Source organism: Sylvia atricapilla, chromosome 2 (genome assembly GCF_009819655.1).
Source record: "Sylvia atricapilla isolate bSylAtr1 chromosome 2, bSylAtr1.pri, whole genome shotgun sequence".
NCBI lineage: Eukaryota > Metazoa > Chordata > Aves > Passeriformes > Sylviidae > Sylvia > Sylvia atricapilla.
Window position 1 is genome coordinate 44,118,397 of NC_089141.1, and position 14,713 is coordinate 44,133,109.

Below are 14,713 nucleotides of genomic sequence, written 5' to 3' on the forward strand. Positions count from 1 at the left end.
AAGTAATACGTCAAAGTCATCACATTAAAAGCTATTTCCTTTCATACAACTTGATAAAGTCAACCTTCATTTTCTAGGTGTAAGGTTGCATTAAAATAGATATATCACAGTGCGATTTCTCTTTGAGCAGAAGAATCCATCAAAGAAAATATTGAAAGTATTCTTTTATTTCTTTTCAATTAATTTTTTAGTATTTTTTACCTGATTGCAACTATCATGTTTGGCATTCACTAATTGCTGGTCCTCTGAAATCTTGAGGTCTTAATTTTAATGAATAAATTCATATTATTTCACTGTCAAAACTATAAATATGGCACTAACTATACAATTAGTGTTTCAAAGCCAAAGTTAAGTTATAATAATTGTGTTAATAAATTTTGTTTACGCCTGAAGGTCTTATCTTAACGTTTTTACTTTTTAACCTAATTGAAATTACAACTTTGTTTAACCAGGAAACTGTATCAAATAATTATTGTTTGCCCAAGGGATGCTAAACTTTAATAGAAAAGTGTGTTTAACAAAGATATGAAAAATTGCATAATTGTTAACTGATTTGGAAAAGGTCTATCTCTGCTCAAAGTAAGTAATAATCATTCATACACGAGTTGAAATCGTTATGCTAATAATAATGACTCACTCATCCAATATTAATCTTTACAGTGCATTGATAATTATTTACTTCAGTAGATATTGTACTAAGACACATTGCCTGTTTCTTTTTTTACACTGTAGTAAAATTCAAAAGCAAATACATTAAAGTCAGTGAGGTTATTTCAGTGTAAAATTAATGTAAGTGAGAAGAGATTCATGCCTACTTTGCTTCAAATTAATTTATTAAAATTGTGATTTAAATGATACTATTAGCATGAAGGATAAATTATTGTGATTTAAATGATACTATTAGCATGAAGGATAAATTAGTAATACTTTGCATACCAAGATTATTTTTAAACGTTTTGGATAGAGAACAAGATCAATGTGAAATAAATTTTGGAAAGATCGTACCATAAAAACAGATAATCCTGTGTTTAAAATACACAAAGAACGTTTTGTAGTTTTTTATGTACAGTGTAATGAACTATTTTATTTTACTTCTCCTTATTTATGTGAATTATTAAAAGCTCAGTAATGATTTTCAAGAAAACCTGACAGTTTTCAACTAAAATATAATATAGCAGAAAGCAAATGTGTATGATTTATGATACTTCAAGACAAAAGAAAAGGTCTAAGAGTAATATAATCCAATCCAACATATGAAGAATTGTCATTTTGTTACAATTAATATGTTTCAACTCATACTATTTCAGTCAGATGTTCTCTGGCCCCTGTGTAGAATAGAATAGTGCAAATCAAAGAAGAGCAACCACCTGGGGAAAGCCTGAGCCAGGAACGTGCCTCCCATACCCTGCAGGGCCATGGCAGGTCTGGGTGGCCACATTCCTCTGGAGTGCAGAGAGACTCCGGCAGCTGCCCCGGGCAGTGCTCCCGTGCTCACCAAATACTGTTCTCTGCTTTGGGGAGGGCTCCAGGGCTTCTCATCTCCCTTGGAGATAGCGGATAGAGGCTGAGCTCTCGTGCTCCAACGTTAACATCCAGCTGCGTGTGGAACACCCTGGGGTGGGCGAGACACCACATGGTATCACTTTATCTCCAAGAGATGCTTCCTGTGATCCTGGCAGCTGGAGGCCAGGCAGGATGCACAAGGGTGTTCCAGATGACAGTAAGTACACACGATTAAGCAAAGAAACACTGCCTCCGGCTCAGCAGTGACATCTACATCACAGATGCATTTCAGTGAACATGAAACTGAAGCTTGGCTTAACCCTTCATGACAATTACTGCTCTTGAAGGAGCATGGACTCCAACTGCATCCCCTTTAGTATTATTTCAGTAAGGACCTGCATTTTGCAGGCATTTATTATGTTGCTGTGGCAGTACTGAACATCCGTATTTTGTTCTGGGGGGCTTTTGTACATCGGGCTGGCATTGGTAACAGTGAAACCACCTTGTAACTGTTTTGGCTGTCAAAGAGCTGGTTGCTTCATAACCTCATCATGGCAGGTTTATAGAAACATAGAATTGTAAAGATTAGAGAAGATCTCTAAGATCACACCCAACCATTAACCTAACACTGCTGTATTCAGCACTAAACCACATCCCCAAGTGCCACATGTACACTTTTTTTTTTGTTCATAAAGGTGGCAGGGCAGAAAGGATCAGTAGTTTTAGAGAGAAACACATTTGTATCACCCTTTCTCCAGTTTACTACTTGCCCTTCTGCTTGTTTGTGTTTTATAAAAATCCCCTGAAGTATTTGCTGAGTATTGTCTGTGATTTTCTGGTGCTCTGTTCTGTGCAAAGGTTTTTGGTTTGCGTAGCTAATGCTGAAGTGCAGTGTGACATTGTGTGTCTAATTTAAACACTTCTGCTCAGAAGGTAAGTTAAGTAGGAGGCAATTTGAGGGTATGAGTAAACATTCTGTTAGACTTTGAGGAGGCAAATGATCCTTGCCTGATAGAGTGCGTGGGGTGTCAATGTATCTTGCTGACTTCAATCCTCTCATTGGGAAAATTATTTTGTTCTTGTGTATTTTAGGAATAAATTACAATATCCTAATAAACAGTAGCCTATAAAATAGTAAAAATAGTAATAGTCATATCACTGTTAAAAAGATAAAGTAGAAAATGAAGACAGGAAATCAATTTAGGGCTGTTTTCCAAAAAAAGTTACCCTGAGATTTTTTTTTTTTCCCTGTAAGTGGCATAATGTTAAAACTTAATGCTGTTTGATGAAGTTTTACTCACGTTAAAGGCAAGGTATTACTCTTGCTTAGAGATGACAGCTCTAGGATATGGAAATAAGCCTTTTTGTTCCATTTTACACCACCTGCCCACTGCCCAGAACATTACCACTGGTGTTTCCTGTTCTCTTTCTTCCATTAGCTGCTATTTCCATAAAACTGGTACTATCTCTGTAACCACTTCCTTGTCTTTATAGAATCATGGGATCATGGAATCACTTGGGTTGGAAAGTAACTCTTAAGATCACCAAGCAGAACCATTAACTCAGCACTGCTAAGTCTACCACTAAGTCATGTCTCCAAGAGCCACAGCTGCACTTTAAACATACCACGATATCCCTGCAAAATATCTTAGTTGTACTAAATCAGCATTTTCTGATAAACATTTTTAGTTTGTGAAGATGCAGAATAATCTTAATAAAAATGGAATGATATGTTAATGAGGCTGGGTTAAAGCTCTGTCTGAATTAATAAATTTTAAGTTTTCCAGTAATACATTCATGCCAGTTTGTAGTTTACAGAAAGATTATTCTATTTAAATTGATGAGAAGGGTATCAACAGCTAAATAAAATTTAAGTTCAAGGTCAGTAAATCAATGAATCCTCAAAGTACTGAAGTGATTTAATATGGTGATTCTTGTATCTTGTGTACTTCCATCCAAGCCAAGAAGGTTTCATTCTAAGGAATCACAATTTCAGCTAAAACTCTTCTCAAAAAGCAGTACGTTTCATGCCTTGTCAGGACATCCTGAGAACTGTCCTGCAGTCCTCATGAAGTGACAGTCTTACTATCAATTGTCTCAGCAATCTATTAATTTTTAACTTTTTTTTAATGTTTTTTCATTTCACTTCTTTTCCTTTTACCATGTTCTCTGAGGTTGCCCCAATCAATTTTTAATTCTGTTTTTCCCTTTATATCACATTTAGTACAGTCTAATAGCACATTTATACAATCTACACCATGCTTTTTAATCATCCATTGCCATTCTCTGTCTAGACAGAGCCCAAATCCCAAAACTAGGGATTTTTACAGCCCAGAATTCTTTCCAGAGAGGAACGGCATAAAGAGCAGCCAGACAAGCCACCTTGAATAATATCCCAACTATTAAAATATATTGCCTTGCTACATATTCACCAGAAAAGTGCTCAGATATGTGAGTCCCCAAAGCCAGAGGAGGTCTCTCAACCTAAGAGCTCTCCAGTCTTTGATGAGTATGTTCACAAAGCCAAGGAGCAGAAGTTGAGAGCCTGCACCCTTGCTGTAGCAGGGGGTGTTCAGCTGCTGTTTTGAGTGTCTCTGTTACTGAGGGATGTTTGTCCTACATCAGCCAATTTCTTGCTGCTAGTGGAGCCTAGGTGGTCACTGGGCTGTTGATACTGAAATAATGCTAATACTTGGGAGAGCAGAAGTGGAGGTCCTTGGAAGATTTTCAGGTCCAACAGGGAGGCTCCTGGTGAAGCTGAGTTCTCACTGTTTCTTTCTCTTTGGAATGAAATCACTCCTATATCAGGATGTAAACTATCTGATCCCATAGTCATTAATAATTGCATGCAGAAACACCATTTCATATTCAGCAAGTTTGACTATAAATAGGGGAAAATCTTTGATAAAGCTTTAGGACAGAAGTTGTAATATGCGTGGAGCAGTCTAAAATAAATATGATTATTTAGGATTATAGTATTTGCAAAGGTTTTGTGGGGTTTTAATTATCTCTATGAACTCTAATGGAAGTTACATTGTATAAATCTTGTTTATTTATTGTCAAAAGTAGTTTGAAATTTCTCTGTCTTCAGACTTTTTTGATGTAATTTTAAGAATTTACAGCTGTACATTTACATTACTTCTGTATTGTATTGTTCCAACCAATACTGCAATGGCAATAAGCTATATTTCAATTCTCAACATGTATTCTCTTATCTTGATTTCCAACATCAAAGTGGCCATATTAAATAAAAAAACTCTTGCTATTTTTGTATTATATTTGAACCGTTACAGTATTTTTCTTCTTTTGTTTTTTTTTTCAGGGCCTGAAGGAGCACTTTTTGAACATTCTGTAGAAACACCACTTGTGAAAGCAGAAGCTTTTAAACAGCTTAGGTAAGAATTTATACATAAATCTAATAAGTAAATGTTATTTTCTATAAATATTCACATTGTTTTGAACATGTGATTTTCAACACAGAGTTGCTAATAGTTTTTTTTCCTGGTTTATGTGACAAGTTATTTTTATTATATATGAAGGAAAATAATATATATTGTTCTGCAATTTTGAAATATATTATGAATTATTTCTTGCTGGTGTTGAATATATTTTATACCCCTGTGGAAAGATTTTAGGCAAACTTCCATTTTTCAGGTTTTAAACACTTTGAAATATGACTTTTTCTACTGTGTTAAAATATAAGTTGCTTGTCTCCAGTAGGACATCAAACTGTAATTAGTCAAGATTTTTGAAAACTGGTATCTGAGGAAGCAGACTAAGAGGAAAAGTTTGGAAATGTAAGAAGCTCTAATATATGTAGAGAATTAAAAATTGGCTGGAGCAACCTCAGAGAATGCAGTAAAAAGAAAAGAAGTGAAATGAAGAAAAAACTAAAAATTACTAAAAAGCAGTTTGAGCTGAGAAAATCATTAAGTACTTTGTGTGTTTCAGAGCTCCTTAATTCTGGAAGAGCATTTCTTTGTGCATTGTTCTATTTAATTTTTAGTATCCCGAATTAGTGTATAATATGCTGGTTATGATGAGGGAATAAACTCAAATTATATTATCTTCATGAACATGTTATCTTTCATTTCTTAAGCCAGTTAAAAGAAAGATTTGAAATAAAATGGGATCTCTTTTAACGATTGTATTTCTGTCCTTTCATACTTCGGCAGTTTGCTACTTTCTGTCCTAAATATCTTCTTAGTTTTCCTCTCCAATAGGGATAACTACTAGAGAGTAGTGGAAGCTGATGAACGCTTTCAAAAATACTGTCTGTCTTGCTGATAGAATTTTCATATTGAGAATGATAAATGAGAGACTCTTAAGATAAATATTTTGATTATCTCATTTATATTTAAAATGTACTTTACATTGTGCTTGCATTTGAAGACGGTATGAACTCAAGGCGTTATTTTAATATACTGATGTCCACATTAAAAATTAGTTTCTTCTGTTATAGTAGATTTGGATATGAGAGACTTTGACCAATATATACATTGTCTAGTTTTGTAGGGAGTGGATTCATTATGTTGTAAATTCAGCATTTTTTGTGATTATCTCAACTTCAGTGAAGTAGGAAATGGAATTTCTTAATTGCCAAGTCAAGAAAACTTGAAAATTTTGATTGGATGCATATCTGTTCTTTTCTGTGGTTGTTATGTTGCTTCAAATGCATAATTAATTAATATTTTAATAGGCTTAAAATATAACAGTGTATAATGGATGTAGAATAAAACTATACTAAGTTCTTATTTGCACTTTTGGTGAACAACAGTTACAATGTTCCTGACTGCATACAACTATTGTTAGTATAATTTTTCTACCACTTTTTGAACTAGGATAACAGTAGGAAGGAAAACACCGAGCTTAATTCAAAGTGCTCCTAAAGTTCTCCTCCATGGATGAGTTTACTTCACAGCTTACCTCTTTAGTGACTTTCACCATGCCAGCTATAAACACAAGTTTTCATCTAGAGTGTTGCTATTTTTTAGCAGACTTCAAATATAATACAAAAAATCCCTCTCAGTTCTGTCTTCAGTTAACTTAAAATAGTGGGAAGTACAGAATTAACAGAAGTTTGCTAGTAATTATTGTGGTGTCAGGGAACTTGTGACATGGCCACTGACACACTTGTGACTATATTTGACGTGAATCCAGAGCTGCTAAACACCTGTGCTAGAAACTAAGTTAGCTCAACCCTAAGAAAACTGATTTTCTGGACATGAGGCTGTGAATTGTATACACCTCTCACTTGTGCCAACACAGAATATCTGGGCTGGAAGGGGTCTTAAAGATCATCAAGTTCCAACTCATCCTGCCATGGGCACCTCCCACCAGACCAGGCTGCTCAGAGTCCCACCCAGCCTGGCCTTGGACACCTCCACCATCCACAGCTTCTCTGGGGATCCTGTTCCAGTGCCCTACTATCCTCATAGAAAATAATTTTTTCCAAATATCTAATTTAGGTCTTCCCTCCTTGTTCTATCACTACATGCCCTTGTGAAATATCCCTCTTCTCTCTCCTACAGGCCTTTACCGAGAGCAGTTCAGGATGCCTCAGTCCTTTAATTTATTTTCTTTTTCTGTCATAACCAGTGTCAAGTTTGAAAGCAGAGATGGCAATGATTTCATTTTTCATGAGGGACTTCTAGAGAGGTTTAAGAAGGAAATGCACTGGTCTGCAGTGCAGAGGGTAAATGAAGATATAAGCAGAGAATACCATTTTGTCAAGATGGAAAAAGGTTACTTTCAAATGTCAGCATAAACAAAATTCATGCATTCAGTTGTGAAGGAGCTCAGACAAGTTTTCCAAAAAATGGATATTTTGTAATGCTTCATAAAGAATCGATTTCATTCCACACTGTTAAATACTGGTACCTACCCACTGAAAAGCACTTCAATATGAAAATTTAAAATGCAATTTTAAGTATGACTTTCCTGCTTTAGATTTGAACATGCTTCCTTTCCAGATTAGGGTAGTGAGTACTTAGTTATAGTTAATATAATATATTTGCTTACTTTGAGCCTTTTGTCCGTACTCATCATCTATTAATCTTCTGCTATTTTTCCTTTATTTTTCCTTCAGTGGTTGTGCTGTGCCATGTGGATGTGATATGCTGGATGAATGTGTTATAAAGTGCCATGGTCTGCAGCATTAAATGTGGGGAATAGTGTTATGAGAAACCCCATCCACTACAAATGGAATTGCAGGTTTCCAGGAGCTGACTGGAGAGCTCTTAATGCTTTTTGTGTCTTAGGAACGGGGGGTCACATTCTTTCTCTGTCATTCAGATTTAGAGCAGGATTTCAAACAAGGCTGACATAAATGGTCTCTGAATTACATATTCTCCTGGCTTTCTTGTCCACATGCCGAATTTCAAGATAGACTGCATTTTCTGGAAGCAAAGAGACATGTGTTAGAACATGTCTTTTTATAGCTAAGACATTGAGAGAGAGCAATGCAATTATATTGTGGTCAGTAACTGTCTTTTAATTTATAATTTGAAGGAAAATTATAGAGTCCTTTTCAGTCTAAAAGATCAAATTTATGACTCACTCATAAAGAAAAGGAGATATGATTTCACTGCTTCCAACTGGTAGAAAGAATTAAGAGAATAAAATCTACATTTCAAGATTGTAGCTTTCCTAAGTTTAAAATAACATTGTCTACTTTTTAATTTCTTTAATGGACTTCTCATATCTAAGTAAGATACACCATTTTCATTTACAATTTTTTTTTAAGACTTTAGGACCTGGTAGACATCTAAAAACAGGGCCTTGCATGTCCTAAGTGTCCTACAGACATCTCAAAAATATGTTTACAGTCACAGGGAGGTTTGGATATATCAAGGAAATATCCTTCCCAGACAAATACCACTGAGGAGGCACCTGGTTGAAAACAGCCGATTGTTATAGTGAGAACAGAAATATGTCAGTGATTGCCACGATCCAGCTCTTTATTCCTGCCAAGCTATTTTGTAGCTTTTTCCATGGCTCTTCATGAGGCCTTGGACTTTAGTGTGTGTTTGGCACCTTGAGAACTTGCCTCAGTCGGGTCTCCTGGGACTTCCCAAGAATTTATTTGGCTGACACCTATAATTGGATCACAGCAAAGTTTTAATGGAAAACAGGTGTCTTGGTTCCCAGAAAAAACTGGATTTAAACAGAACTAGGAAAGGTCATGTTTAGACATGTACCTTGTGACCAAAATATAGGTCATAAACCTGTAACAACAGCTACTGGAACTAAATAATGTAGACAGAGACATTTATAACAGTTCGCTAGAATCATTTTTTCATCTTTTCCCCAGGTTTCATGTTAAGTACTCAAAGTAGCCTCTTCTGTTGTTATCCAGAGTTTCATGCCAGCACACATACCTTTCTATATCCCCCATTCTCAAATAACAGTCTCTTTGAAAACTGGTGTCTAAGTTTAGACATTCTTCCACTCTGATGCTAACATATTTTTCTGATAACTTAAAACAGCTTTTATTACGTGTTATTTAGCCTATTCCTGTATTCCTTCTAAGTTCTGTATCTTTGAATAACATGGAGTTCATACATAGTTTTGTCATTTTGATACCATTTGCTTCTTGTGATCTACATGGCTTGTGGTTTTCTAAGGGAAAACAGTGGATCAGCAAAACTCTTTAAATCTCAGAACAATGTTTCTGAGCTGAGCATTTGCATTTCCCAAACTTAAAAAAAATCTGCTTACAAATGTGGCATTTTTCCATTTATCAATGAACTGTATATTATGAATAATGACTACAATGCTTATGACTTATCTGACATTATTATGACAACTATCATTGTTCTCATATTTGCCATGTATGGCTGTCTGACAGCCAGCAGCTCTGCCTCCTGAGCACAAATCCTGTGGGAAATTACTTTTAGTACACTTAGCTTGTGGTATTCTGACAGTCCTTTAACTGAGGGTTTACATCTGAGTTCAGAATGATCCACATCATTCCACTACCTTGATTTTGGAAAACACTATAGCAGGAATGATATCACTGTTCCAGAGAGTTAACTTTTGTCAGAGTATGATTATAAATTTAGAGAGAGATATATGTTACCAGAATATGGGTATATTTAATGGTTTATGGGTATATGCTGAAAATATTTCAGTATTCCCCAGGGAAGCTGATGTATTCTAAGCAAATATATAATATTGGTATTAAACAAAACTTTAAATGTTTAATTTAAAAAGCATTGTTTTATATTTAAGTGAAATATCTATCCAACACTTAGAAACATAAAGAAATATATTTACTGGTATGTGACTGACATGTTACAGAATATTGATAATTTGAAGGCCAACTATATGGTTTCTAGGTATCTGGTTAGGGTAAGTTACTGTACTGATGGTAGACTTTTCCCATAATTGACATATACCCTTTAATTTCATATTTGTTCTGTGGCATCCAAAAACTCTACTGATGGAGTTATGGCTTCTACTTCTCTCAGATTCTTTCTGAAGAAAGAATCCATTTCCCATTGATATTATTTTCTCCTTTTGCACTTGAAGTATTTGCTATGGTTAAATTGTGTAATAAGATGGAGAGAAAGCTGGAAATTGAATTTGTGGATTTTTATGGAGAAAGAATTATGAAGGAAATCTAGAGAAATGTATAGAAGGCAACCAGGGGAAAAACACTTGCCAAATAATTGCTTATTCATAGTTGTAATACTAATGCTTACATGCTAGTTGCCTAAAAATATCATCTAACTAATTGAAGTACAGTCATTTTGATTTGCATTCATTATATAAACCAAAAGACCAGTCAGTCAGAAGCAAATGAATTACATAATGGAAAGTAAGACTAAGGTTTTAATTCAGTGTTTGCAAGGCACCTCTGCTTCCTGACTAGTGAGGTATTTCTACTGCAGTGTAATTTTATGAGCCCTGGCCTTAATTTGCTAGATATAAATTTGCATTCATATACTTTTCATAATCAGGTTAATTAAGAACACCATCAAATATGTCTTTTGGACGTTTTAAAGAATATCTTTCCATTCATCTGATGGACTCAAATATATAAAAAGGTGTAGTTTAGAAGGGTTGCATAGTACAGGGGATCATGCTGATCATCTTTTCAGAAGCATTTCTGAACTGGATATTTTAAAAAAGCATTTTTAGCAAAGTCTTGTGTACTACATAACATCTAATTGTCTCGTAAATAGTGATTTTACCTGTAAATGTTAGTCCTAAAGTGAAAAGAATTTTTCAAGCACTGTCATTAATGACTTTCACTTGCTCCAGTAATGTGGCTGATGTTCTTCCTAAAGCCTCAATTTTTCAGAGATGTCTTTTAACACATTAAAACCAATAGAAATTGTTTCTGCTGCTTGTATGGAGCAGTCATTTAAGTATTTTCCATGGCTGCTTATGTCAGTAGCACAAAGAGCAAAGCTGTAGTGATTAATCCACCTGTTTAACTGGGTCCCTGACAATGTCATACTGCTCAGTGAGTTTGCTAAAGTAAACTTGTCATCAGTGATTACAGCATATTCCACCAGAGCACAAGCCACTGTGAAAACTTTGTTAGTGATTGTCACAGTTCTAGACACCACCTTGCAGATGACCACCTGGAGCCCTGTTTGTAAGCCTGGTTGTGCTGTCACTGATCCAAGTTGTAATACTGAGTTGAGCATTCCTTACATTATTTTTATCTGCATACCTATCTGCTCAAGAGAGCTGGGGAGGAGGCATGAAACAAGAGACACCCACCATAAGGATGTGGGTGTGGCAAACGCTGGAAAAAGAAAAGGAAGCGTTTCCTGATAAGAGTAACTTTTCCAAGATGCATTTCGTATGTATGCCATCACTATTCACTCTTTCCCCCTCTCCCTCGGACTGTGTGCATAATTGTGATACTTCAGTTGTGAGGAATCTGATGACAGTGTGGCACATTCAGCCACAACTAACGTACTAACAATCACAAGAATGAAAGAATATGACCTCCTCTTCAGTGAAGCCTCTTCACTTGAGTGTTTGTTTTCATGGAGAACATGTGGGCACTGTGAACAGCAGGTACTGAAGAACTCCAGTTACTTGAAATCTTGCTACATTTCAGCATGTCAATTAAAAAGTTTCTTGAGATACGTATAAAAGAAAGGCATGGCAAATTTCAAGCTGGAAGATAATTTTATGAAACTAATCATAAGGAAAATGCTAACCCCATTTTTTACAACAATGATGCAAGTGCTGTTATTATATGAGATTAAAATTTTATAATACAAGACATTATTTTATAATATTATTAAAGTAATTTGAAAAAAATAGCTATGCTGGAAACATCTGTGATGTGCCAGATTTAATCACATTCACTGAAGCCTTGGTCATTTTTAATTACCTGGAGAGTCAGCATATCATAAAATTGAGGTCATCACAGAGACCTCTTTTGAATTAGCTCTTACCACTCTTCATCACAGCTGTCAGTCTTGAGAGAATCTTCTATTTTAATATGTCTTGGTCTTATCTTTCATCTTCATTCCTTCAGCAACTCTGCATTAAATGACAGTGGGCAAACAGGAAAAAACACCTCAATATTTAAAATAGATGAGGAACTAGTAAACAAATATATAGACTGCAATAATCATATCTCCAATGTTTTGGAATAGGTTATAAATGTTTTTTTAAATTGCTTTTAGAGCCTTTTCAAAGTGTCATTAAAACTTGGAACTGTTTTAGTCTTTTTTTAAGAGAGCATATAAATGCATTTGTTCTAGAACTTTGAACACTTCTTTTATGTGGCTTACATTAAAAAAAAAAAAAAATCTGTTAACCAAAACGTTGGGAGCTGGAAACATCTGTTATTCAAATTTGGCTTTGTAATTGTGCTTGTGCACAGAGATCCCCCCTAAGCCATAAGCAGTGTTAGTGCCTGCTGTGCTTATGCTGAACAATTCCCTTGAATCCAGAATCTCATAACTGAACTTTACTGGAATCATCTGCTGCCACGCATTTCATATTTACAACATAAATACAGAACTAACTTGGAACACAGTCTCTTTCAAGAAATAAAAGTATGATAAGAATTTTTATTTAAATTAAAGAAAAATATGCTAAAGAAAACACCAGCTGACACCTTCAAGAGCAGCATATACTCCCAATATTTAAGAATGGCACCCAAAAGGAATGCATTGCCTTGGGGTTCTGCCCTTGATCATTATCCTTGATTATTTTTAGCATAAGGCAAAATGAGCTTAAAAAACCTCAGTAGATTTATTTATTTAAAAATCAACTGTGCATATGGAGTAGGACTAAAAACTGAAAAGGTACAAAAACCCCTTCATCCACATGTACCTAACATTTTTGCTGATTCTAAATGATTTCTTCATTGTTCATGTGGTTTAGCTGATGGTTCAGCAGACATTCCTGGTTACCATTCATCTCTTACATATTTAGGCTGCATTCATACAACTGAGTCCAAAGCTAGAGAACCTCTGTGTGCCCATAATAAGCAAATACATCTCAGATGTCCATCTAGGTTTAGAATGCTCCTCTTTCTGCAAGCAAAATCAATCATTCATTCATTCATTCATTCATTCATTTACTGAAGTAGAAAGGAATCCTCCCACATGCCACCCACACAGAAACTAATATTCCTGGAGCATGGCCCCAGGGAGTTAGAACTGTTTGGGCAGATGTTCAGGTGGAATTGATTCAATTCATTTGGACATCTAGATGTAGATGCCTGTACCACATCTCATCGCTCTTAGTGGAAGACAACAGGTAGTGGGAGGGCATTTTACAGAGCTGTCTAAAACAGAGCAGATTAATTATGCTCCAGCACTAGTTCTTTCTTTCTATTAATTTTGAAGGATGCATGGGAGATGAGTAGCATTTCTTTAGGAATTAACAACTACACCGTGTTAAGGTCTGAAGAAATGAAAATTCATCATAAGAAACAAGGCACTGTGCTGGGAAATGTTCAAATTACAGAATAACAGCTTTCCACTTGGAACCCAGTATTTCATAAATTCATCTGAATTGCTAATCATAGTTTATATAACCACGTGACTAGTATTAGAAAATGCTGCCAATTCCTGGTTCTTGTTTGATATCACGAGTGAGATAATGAGTCCTTGCAAGCTAATAATTAGCTTGGAGGCCTCAGTCATGCTATGACTTTTTCTTTTCAGAAAAGTCATGACACCATCGTATTTGCCTAAAAGAAGTATCCTTTCTTAGTTGGTAAAAACCATGGCTGTCTTATACTCACTAAAGATTTAGAGAATTTCAAATAAATCTAAGTGTTTTCATTGTCATCAAGTTTCTGAATCTCTTCTTCCTTCAAAACCTTCTCTGTATCTTCTGCATCAAATTCAGATTTCTTTTTTATACTAATCTTGATAATTGTGCATCCCCAGTATTTACATTTATATTTATTATCTTCTACAGCTGTTCCCTTGGCTCCTGCAGTTCTTGTTTTGAACATTTTTCTGGTTTTCTGTCCTACACTGCATCTCCAATGTTCTCCTGTAACATTTTTCTTAAAGCTTATGAATATTCCAGTATGTATCAGGAAAATAGCAGAATCTCTCTTTTCTGCTAATCCGGGGGTCATCAGATTGCACAACAGAGGATAAAAGCCTTATATTGTTAGTGCCTTTTTTTCATAGAGTCCTTAGCACAGACCTTAGCACAGAGGAACACACTCGAGGTTGGTTTCCTGGGTCTTTCATGTCTAATATTGGAATATGCAAAAGTTAGACACCCTGATGCAGCAGTAGGGCATGTAACACACTTGACTCCATATCCAAGATCTTTAAACTATAAGCTTGTATTAAGTCTGTGGATAAAAATATTTAAATATAGGAAAAAATAAGGATAAATGGATTAATTGATTTATGGAAAATTAAACTTCCTATAGAATCTGATTAATTATTATTTTATTTTCATATAATGATTGTCTTAACGTAAAAAGCATAAAGGGCCTAAGATCCATTATGCAGTGGCTCAATATTCCAAAAGGTCATTACAAGATTGTTTTAGCTTTAGAAAATGTGCTCCCTATAAGTTGCTTATTTGAGCCTAGTGAGTATTTGTGATCTGATTTCTTGGTTTCTCCATTCCATGGAAGTATTGGGGATGTTTCAGTGCATTACAAGGTACATTTCTGTCTATTTTCAGAGGTCAGAGATGTTACAAACTCAGCACATTTTGAGACTTCCCCAAGTGATTGGAGGCAAAATATGGA

At 35.2% G+C, this 14,713-nt stretch overlaps 1 protein-coding gene across 5 annotated transcripts in view; it reads left to right on the forward strand.

Moving 5' to 3' along the window:
• SGCG (sarcoglycan gamma) overlaps positions 1 to 14,713 on the forward strand; it is a 106,622-nt gene that overhangs the window by 80,154 nt on the left and 11,755 nt on the right. For all 5 annotated transcript variants that reach the window (XM_066313066.1, XM_066313069.1, XM_066313067.1 and 2 more), the window contains one exon: positions 4,826 to 4,898. In XM_066313066.1, coding sequence (XP_066169163.1) covers positions 4,826 to 4,898 — 73 coding nt within the window. The remainder of the gene's footprint in view (positions 1 to 4,825; positions 4,899 to 14,713) is intronic.